The following is a 15,849-nucleotide window of genomic DNA, read 5'->3' as shown; positions in this document are numbered from 1 at the left end:
CCTAGGTGGACCAGAGCCGTCTCGTCTCCGTCCTCACCGAAGCCTTCACCAAGTTCTACAGTCGGAACGGCTCCCTCAACCCGGTCACCGTGTCCTCCTAGGAACCCCGCCTCCCCCTGGCTCTGTCGCCGTGGCGACGCTCTCATCCTCTGTGGCACTGCTTTTCCTTAACGACTCCAATCAATCAGGGCAATGAAGCATTCCTACTGGCCGGCCCGCGAGGCCATGAGGTGGCGACACTGTAAAACAATGTAAACTTTCTATTGGTAAGGGGCAGTACTACTTTTTAACGGGCGGAGGTAAAGCTCTATGAAGCCATATGCAGCAGGGGGGGGGGAAGTCTCACAAGGATTCATGACTGTCAGACGCCGGGGGTTTGAAACAAATGTATTTTGAGTCGCCTAACTTGCAGCAACTGATCCCCCCCCCCCCCCGAGAAGATGAACCAAAGAGGCCCCCAGCTTTAGTCCACAAGGCTGGTATTAACGTTGTGTTCAAGCGAACGCAGTCTAGCTGCAGACCCAGAGAGCAGACTCTTGCTGAGGCAGAGAGCCCACTGCGATAGCGTCTGGGGCTACCGGTTTACAGGTTAATATGTAATGCATGTTCAGCTTCCCACCGCCACTTTAAAAACACGGCCATAGAGTCAGAACACGGCTAGACACAACCGTTTAGAATCGCAGAAGAACGCCTAAACCTCACTCATCTATCGCAGATTCTGACTTGTATATCTGAGCTTGAGTTTCTGTGTTGGATGCTGTATGTGGTCTTCTGGTTTCTGGTGTTGGTCCACACAGAGACCTGAATCACGTCTTGATTCAGGTCTCTGTGGGGACCAACACCTCCCTTCCCTCAAGCCCCACCAACCCTGCACTTGCTACTCCAACCCATCCACTCTGTTCTGTTTTGCACTGCCTTATCAAGGGGAAGGCCCGTTTACCGATTACCGCTCACCCCGTGCTCTCGCTCTCTGTACCTAGTTCTGCTTTCACAACTCCAAACTACACGGCCTTTACTGTGGCCTTAACGTGATTGTATTCGACCTGGACAGAGGTTCATAGTTGTGATTCTGTTCGTTACGTGGTCTTGTTTTTTGCAATATTGCCCTAGAAGTATTTAAGGGGAATTGTTCTCCGTGGAAACGTCCTCCTGTAGGTCTTTACCCAGGCGTGTTTTAAGGCGCAACACGGGGTGGGGGTGAGACACGTGGCGAGGGTGAGACACCTGGTGAGGGTGAGACAGGAGGCAATGTGTCGGTGTTACTGTCCACAGGTTTTACATGTGTGCCTTGCTCCTAGCGCTGTTCAGTGTGCTACCGTTTGTTGTGGTCGCCATTTCGGAGTCCTACTCCCCCCCCCCCCCCCCCCCCGGGTCCTTTTGTATCGTTACCATGGTGACCCGCATGTTACCGGAGCGCCTTGCCTCATACGGTGGAATGTTATTTATAATAGGACGTCTTTTGACGTGACTTTTTTTTTTTTTTTTTACTCGTTATATACTGTGACGTTACATAATGGCTGCCTTCTCCTCCAGTCTGAGCCATGCGTGAGGCAGGGGGTTCGGCCTCTTGGTCGGGTTGATGATGGACCATGTGATCCAAACTAGAGTTGCCTATTGGTTGAGATCTCATCAACACTGTAGCTTTCACACATGGCTGGAGCCCATACATAAAAATGATATTTTTTACATAATGTCTGGACTGTTGTAATAGGAGGTCTCAGACAAAGTATTGTTTAGTTTGTTGAATTCTGGGCTTGCTAAACTTAGCAAGTATTTAAGGGGAAATGGGCTGGCTACACTGCAAGCCCAGGAAGTCCTAGTGCTTTGATACAGGGCCGGGTGATCTGAAAGCATGTGATCTGTTGTTGGGTCCATAGGGGGCGATATTGGGCGCATACGATTTGGCTTACCCTTTTTCTCTAAGAAGTAATGTGTGCCTTTTGTGATGAACAGGGAGATTCTCTTTGGGCTTACCACGTTTCACTGACTATTGCATGCTCCGCTTGCAACGTCCTGTAGGTTCAGCCATTCCCAAAGTAAGATGATAAACATGTTCAATAGAAATATTCATGTTCGACTTTTGTTTGTTTAACACTTCTCTCAATAAACTTATTTCAAGCTGCTATGACTTTTTTGTTAATGCTTGCTGTTTTTATTATGAGTACAGTACGAAATAACCTGAAAAAGTCCATCCTCAAAATTGAACCAAGTCACTTATTGTGCCAAATTGGCAAATAAATTGACTAACTATTGTAAGCGAACTCCAAAGGTTGTGTTAATAAACTGTGTGTGTGTGTGTGTGTGTGTGTGTGTGTGTGTGGGGGTTACCCATTTTGAATGCCCATGATGTGTAACGTTTTGGCTGTGGTAATACCTGCATGTTTTCAGAGACTGGGAGAAAGATAAATAGAGGATAACTGAATAGTAACTTTCAAATAAAACGAAAGTTTGTTCTCCAGGATTCACAGTGTAAATCAGCACTCGGTTATAACCACAACAGTATGAAATGGGTATAATCTGGTTGGTCTGGCCGTGAAAGTCCTGCCCACCTGCACAGGTGAGCTCTGACGTCACAACGGACCAGGAAGGGACGGGAGGAGGAACCTTCTGCTCAGACTTTCGCCTCACGCTATTTGTATGTTCCGGAGAGCTGACCTACTTTTGTGAAGCGAATCACTGGAAAGCAATCCTCGTTCGTCAAAAATGTGTACTTTTGGTGAGTATTTAGATTGCATTAATCCTTGTTAATCTTGGTGGTGAAATACCCCTTCACCCGCTCCGGGCTAAAGACCACACGGAGGAGCCTCTTGGTTCCTTTCCGCTCTGATTGGCACGGTGGCGCTGATGCACCCGGAGCTTCAGATTGTCACTTGCATGAATCAAACAGTTTCTGTCCATGGTAATTAAATGCTAGGAATTATGAGTGACTTTTCGGGCCTCCTCCAGTTCCCACTTGCATGCATGTTTTTGCAGGATTGTGGATGTCAATATTTAGAATGCAAAGTGCATTTGTTAAACATTCTTAAAAATAAATCGTGCAGTGCTTAGGCCTCTAACTCCTGTTCATGCGTGGTTTAAATGAGAACGATGCCGTTATTTTTCGATCGTTATGTTGAATTAATTTAAAGTGCATGCAGTGTGGGTCTCTGCATGGAAACAACTAGTAAACCGATTTTGAAATACTACGATTTTGACCAATAGGCAAAACCTTTTGTTTCAATCTCAAATCCATTTTTCATTATTTGTCTGCAATCTGTGGGCACGAATGATTAATTCGAATCCACCCAATCTCCCTCCTCATCTGACTCGTTCTCAGATAAGGACAAGGGGGCGAGGAGGCTGATGAAGAAGGGGTTGACCCTCATCCTGGTCGGCCACATCAACTTCATCCTGGGGGCCATCGTCCATGGCAACGTACTGCGGCACATCTCCCAGCCGAGCGAGCACATCACCACGGAGTACACCATGGCCAACATCATCTCCGTCACCTCCGGGCTGCTGGTAGGCCTACCACCGTTGACGTTAATTATATTAAAAGCATTTAATAGCACTTAAAAACATACGATAAGAGCTGTCGAATCACGGTTTATCTGCAAATCTGCTGTTCATTTAACTGATTGTTTGAGAACGATTTTCTTATTGTTTGAAATTTATGTTAAACATTTGCTTAGTAGCAACAGCACAAGTGTTATTTTACATCGTTTTTGGAAGGATTATCTGAGGGATCATTTAAAATTCTGCTTATTAGAGAAACACTGGAGAAGAGAAAATATAAAAGGCTGCTTTGCATATTAATATGCCAGCACATGTGGGCATAGTTTTGCCATGGGGGGGCCGCATGCGCATGTGTGAGAGAAAAGAATAATCTAGGGATGCAGTCTTTAGGCCCACCCACCCTCTCTTCCTCTCTTGCAGTGGAGTGGCAGAAGTTGATTTGTTAAAAACGAATTAACCGCAGATTTTTAGAGACCATACCAGATATCTTTTTAGATCAAGATAAAGTAAAGTGATGTTCTTGGAAACCCAATTTACAAATCATACTGCACGAACAACACACTTACTGTCTTCGTCTTCACGCTGTCAATAATGCGTTGTATTTGTATCTGCTCTTTCCTAAGATATTTAAACCATTCTGCTGATGTATTTTAGGAACCATTTCAGGAACCAAAATAATGGTGGTAAAGGGAGGTCTAAACCGGATGACTAATGAAAATTACCGTTTCTGATTCATATTCTATTTAATACTATTTATATATAATGCAGATCCTAAATCAAACATAGACTACCTACATTACAAATATAGTAAAATATAATATAACAGTACGTTCTGCCTCTTGTAAATTGTTCCTCTTGTAAATATTTGGGCCTTTTTGGGCTCATAATGAAACGTTACTGTGAAAGTGTTACTCTCTCAAACTCTTTCTTCTGATTCTTGCAGAGCATTTTAACCGGTGTGATCGCCATCCTGGTGTCAAGAAACCTCCCAATGTTGAAACTGGTAAGATCATCCAATTGTTTGAATAAACAAAATATATTTTTATCTTCATCATTCGGTATTGCAGAGCGATTTACTTCTTCTTAATATTGAAGTTGATTTAAACCCATGATTTTGGAACCCAAACCCCCCCCCCCCCCCTGTGAACTCCATTTCTTCCCTCCATGTCGTGTCTCCAGCAAGTGGGGCTCCTGGTTTGCTCGTTCTTCAACGCTCTGATGTCAGCCGCCTGCAGCGTGGGCCTCCTGGTGGCCGTCGGCCTCACCATCGCCCACAACGGCCAGCTGCTGATGAGGGGGTGCAACGAAACGGAGGTCCCCGCCAACGCCCGCTCGGCCGTCGGCTCGCAGTGCCCCTTCGACAACACCAAGATCTACGTGAGTAGAGCGCTGGATTTAGGTGTGTGTGTGTGTGTGTGTGTGTGTGTGTGTGTGTGTGTGTGTGTGTGTGTGTGTGTGTGTGTGTGTGTGTGTGTGTGTGTGTGTGTGTGTGTGTGTGTGTGTGTGTGTGTGTGACGGGGTTATAGTAGATTTCGGACACAATGCACTCTAAAAAGTGTATATTTCTATCCCATTGGGAGTAAATGGATGGCGGGCTCATCTCTACTTAACGGTGTAGTAAGTACGATTAAAGAGCTGTTATTTGAGTGTAATTTGTTAGTATTGCCGTATTATTCGTCAGGAAAATGCTCTGTTTAGAGTTGACTGCACCTGCCTCTGTTAAAGACATTTTTGGATGCTCCCGGCTAATGCTTATTGTTGACCAATCATGGCAGCTCTACCCTGATTGGTACGGGGAAGCCATCCTGCCTGTCAATCACGGTTGTAGGATATGCAACACCCTTCAATGGCTGACACATGACCGCTCTCAAACCTTACGGCCCCTTTAGTGTTAGCTATCGGAGTGCGGAAGACCAGACTGCCTGACTTTGCTCCTATCACTTCTCGTCGTTGTTGTGTTGTTTATGTTGGTGTTGTGTTGTTGTGGTGTGCGTGCTGGCCTGTGTCTCCAGGACACCGCCCTGGCTCTGTGGATCAGCTCGGTGCTGCTGGCCATGGTGGAGGTGGGGCTGTCGGTCTGGTGCTTCAGCGTGGGGCTGACTCTCAGAGGGCTGGCTCCCTGTGGCAACCATTACATCAAGGAACAGGTGTGTGTGTGTGTGTGTGTGTGTGTGTGTGTGTGTGTGTGTGTGTGTGTGTGTGTGTGTGTGTGTGTGTGTGTGTGTGTGTGTGTGTGTGTGTGTGTGTGTGTGTGGGGGGGTTTGTGTCTGCATCTTTGGAGACGGTTTTGTCTGCGTCAATATTACACGTTTCATTACTTACTGACACACATTAACACTCGCACACACACACACTCTCACAAACACACACCTTATCATGTGTGTGTCTCCCTTGCAGAGAGAGTGACTCTGTCTTTTGCACTTTGTCTGTTTATGTTCCTTCTCCCTCTTATCTAACTGACAGTTGGAGGAGGGCGCTCTGTCCAATAGGAACAGAGCAGGGGCGGGATTTCCCACCCAGGGCCAGATCCTGATTGAACGGCAGAACACTGACGTCTGATTGGACCAGCACCGTGTCAAACACAGCCAGTACTAGAGTTCTGTTTTCAAAATGCCAATATTATTGGTGCTATTTTTCTATTCTAAAGAGGTTTTCTGGGAAAGATTAATTTAGATTCTGGTTTGGTAATCAGATTAGGCAGCTGATATAGGAGGACATGTCATCAAGGAAAGTAAATTATCTAAAATATCACTTGAAGGGAATACATTTCAGTGTAAAATATATTTTATGCAGGTATTACTAATATGAAGTTCAAGTGATGGTATTTTAGTTTGAGGTTTGCTTGTTTTTTATAAGACAGAAGTAATTGCCAAAGATTTGTTTTTGTATTTAAATGATTTGATTATGCTTATCTTACATTTTAGTTAAATGCTTTTTCTAAGCCTTTCTGCTCAGCATATCATGGCCTGGAAGTCTTGTGGCTTTTGTAAGAAAGACACAAATCAACAAATATAGGCTATTCATATTTATTAAATTAAAAGCAAGGCACTTAAAAACAAAAGATGCAAGCTGTCGAATCATGGCTTGCACATCCGCTGTTAATCCAACTGATTGTTTAAGAAAGATTTCATTATTATATAAAAAATTTATATTAAACATTTGCGTAGTAGCAACAGCAAAATTCTAAGTAATAACATAAATGAAGTCTTATTTTACGCTTTTAGAAGGATAACCTGAGGGATAATTTTTAATTCTGCTTATTCGAGGATCACTGGAAAAGAGAAAATAGAAAAGCCTGCTTTGCATATTAATTGGCCAGCACATGTGTGCATAGTTTGCATGCATTTATGCATGTGCATGTGTGAGAGAAAAGACTCCTCCAAGGATGCATGCGGGTGTGTCTATACATTCATGCCTGTTTCATTTGTAGCACGTTTACACGCCCTTACATATTCTTTTTATTTGCATGCTTGCCCAGTGACACCAACCAGTTCAGTGAAAGAGCATTTCAGTAGCAGAACCATAACGTTCCTCTGCATTTCAGACCGATGAACACGTTGAGACGAGGGCATCCTGTAACTAACCCCCCCCCCCCCCCACCCCCACGCTGGGCCATGCGCTGTGCGAGGCCGTGAGTGGTCAGAGCCTCCTGCCACCCAGCAGCCAATCACAGAGCAGGCTGCTGAGCCAGGCCCGTATGGAGGCGGTGGGATCAGCTATGAAACGGTTAATCTAGAGGCCGTGCTTTATCGAGCGTAAAAGGGTCTCTGCACGCGATGGTAATCTGCTGTGTGTGTGTGTGGGGGGGGGGGTATAAATATTGACATGGATTGGTGACTCCAGCAGTCACAACAAATTGCCATCCCTGATGTTGGCGGTTTAGGACAGAGGGCGATGCGTTGGGCCTTGCGTGTTTCTACGGAGAAGGATGGGGCATGATGAGGAAGGCATTGCATTAGATTAATAGATTATATATATTATTTTTTTCATAATCTGAGACAAAACACACCAAACTTTTATCGGTTTATCTTTGGGTTAGGTTATGTTTTGTATTTTTATGCACTATTACTATACTGTGCATTACTTTTTATATTTTATGTTCAATTGAATTATCTGTCATCAACTGACCAAAGACCATGTGTCCATCTGTGTTGAATATGTATTATCAAATGTATTTTGACAGTAGCCTCTGTAATGTGTCTTTGCTAATTAGATTTGTTTTAACTGTTCAGTCTTTCCATGTTTCATGAGGACCGAATGGCCTCTTTGTGTCGAGGAACAGTGTTTGGATGAGTTCTGATTAAACCAAGACTCTATGCATTCTGTTCTTTTATGTTGTATAAAAGTAATGTTTTGGATTTACATTTTTGACTGAAATATCACCTATTACATTTCTTATTTTTTTTTTATCCTTAATAAAAAAGTCAAATGTGATCGCGACAATGATTATTTTTTAATAAATGCAGTAATTCTGAATTGGTGTTATTAATGGTAGGCCTGTTCATTCAGTGTGCTGCGCCCTCAAGTTGGTCCTCCTGTGTTTTATATTTCAGGTCATTAGGACACAAATGCATGAACACATATTTTAATATTGTGTGTTATTGGTCGTAAGCATAGGGCTGGCAATCGACCCATGTTTGGCTTTTGAATGGAATGAATGTGAAAAAATCGAATATATTTTTATTATTTATTCTCAGGCCACGCCCCGAGACCCTGCAGGCCGCTCCCCCCCCCCCCCCCCCCCCCTCCACTATATGCCCAGGCCACGCCCCCAGACCCTGCAGCCCCCCCCCCCCCCCCCCCCCTCCCCCTCCCCTCCTCTCAAGAGCCCCGTGCGTGCAGGAGTCGCACCTGTTCTGCAGGCTGCACTGAACCTACCGACCACAACATTATTCACAACATCTCACCGAGTCAAAGCGCGTGAGGCTCTATCGTCTGAGCGGTCGACAGACGTCCGCTCCGGTGCTGCTTCCAAACTGGGCCTCTCGAGACCCTCCGGCTCCAGATGCAAGCCTCCGCTTCTGGAGCTCACTGAGGGCGCGCGGCGGGGAGGCGGAAGCGACGCGCGCGGCACACCGCGGAACCAAGAGAAGCTGCAGCGCGATCTGAGCGGAGCGCGGGTCTACATAGGCGGGTCTCGCGGACGAGGCGCGGGTCTGCGGGCGGGTCTCTCCTCCTGACGTCGCGAGGTAAATCCCGTTCCACAGTTGAACGCTGTTCTCGTCGCGTGTTCGTTACCGGGCGACCGGAACACCGCCGACCTTCCTCACGCGCCTTCAGTGTTGTCATCCGAGTCCTTTGATGTGGCGGTCATTTATCACACAGCAACACTCAAGACTGTCAATCACTTTTTAAATATGTGCATTTAATAGCGCGTGCGGAAACATCCAGGGTCCTACCGGTGGATCTCAGTGTTGATCCGACCAGGTGCTGCTCCCGTCGGGGTCCAGCGGTGCGGTTCTCTGGTTCTGCAGTTCTGTGGTTCTCTGGTTCTCGTGTTCCTCGTGCGCCCCTGCATCTCACGCACTTGTATTCAGATCCCGTCTGAGTCGACGGTCGTGAACTAAATCAGTTTAACCGACACGAGGACGGATGCGACAAAGAGTGTGAAACGTCGCAGGCAAACGTGAGTTAGCTGACACGAGCATGCGACAGGGGAAGGGAGCCCTCGCGCAGGGGGCGAGGGGATCAGGAGACGGGTCTGATGGGACGGGGGTCTCAGGGGACGTGGGTCTGCAGCCGGGGAAGAGGCTGGGCCCGGTCAGCGGGGTCTGTGGTGGGTCTGCAGCGGGGATAGTTAACTAATATATAACTATCTTCCTTCATGTTGGTTGTAGTTACACTGTGCGGTTGATCGACCACTTTATTATGATTTTAATAGATTGCACATTTTCGTTCTGTGTGAGATTCCTCCTAATGAATGTTCAATGCTATGATCTGGCTTTTGGACATATAGTCGAAACCAAGGTGATATAGTTTGATAATAATAATGATTGATGGGTCCTTTGATCCACCTCGGGTAATATCACTCAATAAAAATATGATTGATAGTTTACTTGATGAAGCCAAATGCCATAAAACGCAGGTGTGGAAGCAGTCATATTTTTCTTCTTTTTTTCTTTCTTACCAATAATCCTGTACAGTATAAGAAAGCTGACTCCCCAACCGTCTGTTTTGTCTGACCGTTCCTCATTGTCCCTTTGTGTTTAAACCTGCAGGACCTGCTAAGAGGCTACGAGGCTACGAGGCTGGCTGCCATCAGCTGGAAGAAAGGACTCTCCAACGGCTGCCCTCGTCTTCCTCCACGCTGGAAGAGGCTTCTACCCGACGTTGGCGAAGAGGCGAGAGGTGGAGCAGCCGAACGCCTGCCTCAGATCTGCTCAGGAGAGACGGTGTGACTGACGGACTGAGGACGTCTGCCACCAGTGGAGCCGAAGCAGGTGGTGGTGGTGCCATTGGAGCGAACAAACCTACAGGATTAATCTGGATTCAAACGTTTTCAAAGACCTCAACAGCCGTCGTCTTGAAGCAGAGGAACTGCGATTACAGTCGGTCGACATAATGATGTCTTCTTTGTAGACAGCAACCCCCCCCCCCCCCCCCCCCCCCCCCTTTCTCCTTAACTCTTCACCGATTGGTCGAACCCTTCACCCAAGTGTCGTCCACCTCCATCATAATGGGATCCCCCTATTTCCCCGTCAGCCAATCACCTCGCCGCCCCGAAGCGGTCTCCAGGGCGAGCTAGCGGTGTCGCTGCTAATCAGGATTTTAATCGGTTGGGCTCTCCAGAGAACCGCCTGAACTCAAGATGAGACCCTCCAGCGCGGGGTCTCTCCCTGTGGACCGGCTCTCCTCCAGCCCCCCGTCCCTCCACCTCCTCCACCTCCTCCTGCTCCTGCTCCTGGTCCCGCCCTCGCTCAGCATCCAGACGGAGCGCGCCGAGAGCCACGACGAGTTCAGCTGCGAGCCCATCGGCCTGCGGATGTGCCAGGACCTCCCGTACAACACCACCTTCATGCCCAACCTGCTGAACCACTACGACCAGCAGACCGCCGCCCTCGCCATGGAGGTAGGACGGGCTCGGGTTACACGTGTGTGTGTGTGTGGGCGTGTGTGTGTGGGCGTGTGCGTGGGTCTGTGTAAAGCGCCGCTATGGGAGCAACTGACATCGTGTGTGTGTGTGTGTCAGCTTTGAAACACAATAGCGGTGCTATGGGGAGCAGATACATCCACCTGTATGGTTGCCAGATTGGAGCAGGCAGGCCTGAGATCCATCCCCCTGTATGAGCAGCCGTGGTTCGGCTGGGGTTAGGTTCCCCCCCTCCTTGCAGTGAAGCAGCACATTAGCCATGGCATGAAGGAGCCTTTTGTGTGCCAGACCCACGTGCACGCGAAATGTGTCAGGCAGGAATATTGTGTTACAGTACAGACGGATCTCCCCTGCAGACATAAGTGTATTTTATATGCATGTTTATATTTTGTAATAACCTAATGGGGTCATGAATACATCTTTGCAGATGCAAGATGTACAATAGATAGTTAAGAGGCTGCATGGTACTACAACCTTATCTACTGCTGTAGTAAACATCCTAAAACCAACCTAGTCCACACCCAGTCTGCTTTGTGGTGGTGTTGATTTACATCCAAGCACACAGCGGATAAAGCACACCGGTAGTGACTGGTTTCAGCCCACAGCCCCACTGGTCACCGTGCTGCAGCTGCAACAGTAGCTGGCCTCCTCCGGTTACAGCCCTGCTCTGCATCAGTGTGTTATTCTGACGTGATAACCTGAAGTCTAAGGTGTCCTTCTGCGTGGCTCAGCCCCCAGCCTGCACTCACCTGTTCAGGATTCACCTGGACTCTATATAGCCCCACACACACACGCACACGCACGCACACACGCACGCACACACGCACACGCACACACACCCCTCCTACACACTTATTGCATGTTGTACATCCTGGCAATTAAAAAAAGTACTTAGCTCGGTGTAGCATCTTACCCTAGCTGTCTTTGTTGTATACGGGGAATGGGTTAACCTAGTGATGGTTAGTGCTTTGGCACTTGGTGCTCTGAACATCCTTACTGCCCCGACAGAGATATAGTGTTGTTTCCCTTTCTTCGGGACAAATGTACTTATTGTAAATTGCGTTCGATTAATGCGTCTGCTAGATGTAAATGTACACTAGTGTTCACTCAGGACTGCTGACCTGTTTTCCCCACAGCCTGTGAACACACGATGCAGTTCCCCGCCAGCCTAAACACATTACGCCGCGTTTCAGATGGGAATGCTTTCTTCGAGGCAAAAATCTCTCATAGTGAAAAACAAAAGAAAATACGTCCTCCTTTCTCCAGAACCTCCGCCATGAAGGAGGAATGTATACCGTCGTGATCGGGTTACGCACCCACCGCTTCCTTTGTCCTCCGCACTGAGAGATATCAGGACATATGTTAGAGGAGGAAGGGAGGGAGAGAGAGACGAGGACCTAGAGGAGGGAGAGAGAGAGAGAGAGAGAGAGACGAGGACCTAGAGGAGGGAGAGAGAGAGAGAGAGAGAGACAAGGACCTATGTTAGAGGAGGGAGGGAGAGAGAGACAAGGACCTATGTTGGAGGAGGGAGAGAGAGAGACAAGGACCAATGTTAGAGGGAGAGAGAGACAAGGACCAATGTTAGAGGAGGGAGAGAGAGAGAGACAAGGACCTATGTTAGAGGCGGGAGAGAGAGACAAGGACCTATGTTAGAGGAGGGAGAGAGAGAGACAAGGACCTATGTTAGAGGAGGGAGAGAGAGACTAGGACCTATGTTAGAGGAGGGAGAGAGAGACAAGGACCAATGTTAGAGGCGGGAGAGAGAGACAAGGACCTATGTAAGAGGAGGGAGAGAGAGACAAGGACCTATGTTAGAGGAGGGAGAGAGAGACAAGGACCTATGTCAGAGGAGGGAGAGAGAGACAAGGACCTATGTCAGAGGAGGGAGAGAGAGACAAGGACCAATGTTGGAGGCGGGAGAGAGAGACAAGGACCTATGTTAGAGGAGGGAGAGAGATACAAGGACCTATGTTAGAGGAGGGAGAGAGAGACAAGGACCTATGTTAGAGGAGGGAGAGAGAGACAAGGACCTATGTTAGAGGAGGGAGAGAGAGAGACAAGGACCTATGTTAGAGGAGGGAGAGACTAGGACCTATGTTAGAGGAGGGAGAGAGAGAGACAAGGACCTATGTTAGAGGAGGGAGAGAGAGAGACAAGGACCTATGTTAGAGGAGGGAGAGAGAGACAAGGACCTATGTTAGAGGAGGGAGAGAGAGAGAGACAAGGACCTATGTTAGAGGAGGGAGAGAGAGACAAGGACCAATGTTAGAGGAGAGAGAGAGAGAGAGAGAGAGAGAGAGAGAGAGAGAGAGAGAGAGAGAGAGAGAGAGAGAGAGAGAGAGAGAGAGAGAGAGAGAGAGAGAGAGAGAGAGAGAGAGAGAGAGACGAGGACCTATGTTAGAGGAGGGAGAGAGATACATCTACATTGAGGGCGTTTAGCAGACGCTTTTATCCAAAGCGACTTACAATAAGACGATTTTTTCAGAGGAAAGAGAAACAACAATATATCTCTGTCGGTACAGTTAAGATGTTCATAGAACCAAGTGCCAAGCACTAACAATCACTAGGTTAACCCATTCCCCGTATACAACAAAGATGGCATTGTGTAGCATCTTATCCTAGCTAAGTACTATTTATGAGTGCCAGGTCTATAATATACAATAAGTGTGTAAGACGGGTCTGGGGGGTGGCAACATGGTTTAATGCAGGAATACTACTCAGGTGTGTGTGTGTGTGTGTGTGTGTGTGTGTGTGTGTGTGTGTGTGTGTGTGTGTGTGTGTGTGTGTGTGTGTGTGTGTGTGTGTGTGTGTGTTCTCCCAGTAAAACCAGTTCCCTGGTCGCCCCACTTGATACATAATGATTATATTCTCACGTGGGGGCGTACGGTGACAGTGGGCTGGCTCTGTTCCCTCTGGCTGCGGCTCTCTTAATCTCTTTATCGTTCCTTTATCGGGGATTCAAGCAAAGATACGGCTTAATTTGTCCGCTGACAGCCGCGGCGTTGTGAATTTGCCCGGCGTCCCCTCCTGAATGGGGCTGTTCTCAGTGGGCTCAGCGCACCGTCCCCCCCTCCCCCCCCCCCCTCCTCACCTCGGTCCTCCCCCCCCCCTCCCTCCCCTCCCTCCCCTCCCCCCTCACAACGAGGGCCCGTACAGCCGCTCGAATCAGGCCAATTCCCCCGCGTCGTGTAGGAACACGCGGACCGGGAGCGAGGAGGAGCATCTGCCAGTGAACTCGCCGTGACCCAGGTTGAGGCGCGGCGCTGTAACCCACCCCCCCCGTCACCCCCCCCCCCCCCCCCCCCGGACGGGCTCGGAGCTTCAGACGCTCCCGGGATGAGCCCCGGTTTGTGTAACTGCTCTGCAACTGGGCCCCAGTAACCTGGTGGGAAAACCCTGGTGTGTGTGTGTGTGTGTGTGTGTGTGTGTGTGTGTGTGTGTGTGTGTGTGTGTGTGTGTGTGTGTGTGTGTGTGTGTGTGTGTGTGTGTGTGTGTGTGTGTGTGTGTGTGTGTGTGTGTGTGTGTGTGTGTGTGTGTGTGTGTCCAAGCCAACAATAAAGCCCAAGGGAGATGGTTTGAGCAATAAGCGCTTATTATTGTTAACACTGGTTTAATGGGTTTGACCTTCTCAGACTGAATCATTTGCGTAACCCACCAGGGTTTATGGAGTTGACTCTGAATGGCAAAGAAAGTAGTTTTGGTATGGGTTGTAAAAGTGCCACAAAACATGTCTTCCGTACAATACTTGTTCTTCCATGTCCTTGTACGTCCTTAAAAATAGCCTTGTGTCGCGTCTTATCCTAGCTATCTCTGTTGTGTACGGGGAATGGGTTAACCTAGTGATTGTCAGTGCTTGGCACTTGGGTTCAATAAACATCTTTATTGTGCCGACAGCGTTAAACTGTTTCCCTTTGTTCTGACAAATGTACTTATTGTAACTCGCTTTGGGTAAAAGCGTCTGTTAATGCCCTAGATGTAAATGTCCATTCTCGGTATTGCTCATTGAGCGCAATCAGGAGTTAAAGTCAATTTAATTTGTAACTCCTCATCCGTTTCGTATCGTTGCGTCTCCTAACCATGAGGCCTCTTGCAGAGAGAGGCATGATGAAACTCCTCTGATCCTCGGACAGCTGCCTCAACATCTGCTCTTCCTCTTGTCCACACAAATTAGCCTCATTCAACTTTTTACTTTTGTGTTCTTGCGTTCAAGCGCACGTAATCTGACAACCCACTTAGAGGGCAGAGCCTGAACACAGCACCTCTGTCAGGCACACGCAAACATCGACTCATAAACACGTTAATGTCTGAGAAGAATTCATTGTTTCAAAACCTTTTTAGAATTTGTCTTTGTAACAGGTGCATGTACGTTGAATCCTTTCAGAAATATTGCTTCAGTCCATAACGGATTGGTACCAGATGAAGAACTACGTTTAAAAATGTAATGAAAGGGGTTAGCCTTCTTTGTTTTGTACCTTCATAAACAACACGGTGTCCCCAATGTGTTCGTATTCATCAGTTACCGGTTGGTCACGCGGGTTATCGTTATAACTTTCTCTCCAGCAGCTAAGCTAAGCTGCAGAGCAGAACTTTCCTTCTTTGATTGACGGGGGAGAACCCATGGCAGCTGTCACTTCATGCTCACACTAACTAGCCGCTAATCTCCTCCTTAACGCCACAATGAGGCTCATTGATTTCAGAGCCCCCCCCGCTCCCTAAACCGGGGGGGGGCGTAGGGGGGCCGTGTGTATTCCTCAGAGACGCTTTCACCTGTTCCATCCTCACACAACCGGAACTTTCCCCACGTCTCTTGTCTGAGACATAAAGGTCTCTGTAAGTCGTGTGTGTGGCGGGCGGACACTAGTACTAGGTCGCCACATCTCAGGGCAAACGGCTTCTTTGTGAAAGGTAATTCGTTTTTGGTTGTTTTAATCACAGTCAATTGATGGTAAAATGTTTCATATAAAATAAATCACGGGGAGATGATGGGGTGTAATGCAGATCTATTTTTTAAACACGTTTTTACGTTGCATATAAAAATAAATGTCGTTGAATAGAATCCCCTCCTGGGTTCTAACTGTCGAGCCTGTTCAGAGAGATGGATGGTGTGGTCACTCTGAGGGAGAGCTGCTGAACCAAGCCCTACAGAGGGTCATAAAACAGCCCTAACCTCCATTATTCAGAGAGCTCCTTCCTCTCCTCCTTCCTCTCCTCCCTCCTCTCCTCCTTCCTCTCCTCCTTCCTTTCGTCCTTGTTTCCTGCGAGTC

At 47.8% G+C, this 15,849-nt stretch overlaps 3 protein-coding genes across 5 annotated transcripts in view; all 3 read left to right on the top strand.

The window, feature by feature from the left end:
- LOC115558712 (nuclear receptor-binding protein) overlaps positions 1–2,128 on the top strand; it is a gene marked incomplete at its 5' end in the record, with an annotated part of 35,485 nt that extends 33,357 nt beyond the window's left edge. The window contains 1 exon segment of the mRNA XM_030377090.1: positions 6–2,128. Within this exon segment, the coding sequence (XP_030232950.1) occupies positions 6–101 (96 nt within the window). The 3' untranslated portion in view covers positions 102–2,128.
- A 399-nt stretch (positions 2,129–2,527) lies between these two features.
- Positions 2,528–13,356, top strand: krtcap3 (keratinocyte associated protein 3). 2 transcript variants are annotated; one of them, XR_003979410.1, is made up of 7 exons: positions 2,528–2,716; positions 3,317–3,501; positions 4,439–4,498; positions 4,675–4,872; positions 5,508–5,642; positions 5,959–7,294; positions 13,307–13,356. XR_003979410.1 is itself a non-coding variant. In XM_030377678.1 (6 exons), exons 1-6 carry the CDS (start codon positions 2,704–2,706, stop codon positions 6,052–6,054), a joined length of 687 nt encoding a protein of 228 aa, XP_030233538.1. In that variant the 5' UTR covers positions 2,528–2,703; the 3' UTR covers positions 6,055–7,935. The 2 variants fall into 2 exon arrangements, 1 of the variants encoding a protein (XP_030233538.1); XM_030377678.1 differs by lacking the exon at positions 13,307–13,356 and having other exon boundaries at positions 5,959–7,935.
- LOC115559049 (frizzled-3) overlaps positions 8,322–15,849 on the top strand; it is a 33,275-nt gene continuing 25,747 nt past the window's right edge. Inside the window, exons 1-2 of one of the 2 annotated variants that reach the window (XM_030377676.1) lie at positions 8,322–8,684; positions 9,714–10,564. In XM_030377676.1, the coding sequence (XP_030233536.1) occupies positions 10,304–10,564 (261 nt within the window). In that variant the 5' untranslated portion in view covers positions 8,322–8,684; positions 9,714–10,303. The other variant, XM_030377677.1, reaches the window with a different exon arrangement.

Source organism: Gadus morhua, chromosome 14 (assembly GCF_902167405.1).
Source record: "Gadus morhua chromosome 14, gadMor3.0, whole genome shotgun sequence".
Classification (NCBI taxonomy): Eukaryota; Metazoa; Chordata; class Actinopteri; order Gadiformes; family Gadidae; genus Gadus; species Gadus morhua.
This window is presented reverse-complemented; position numbering and strand designations above follow the sequence as displayed.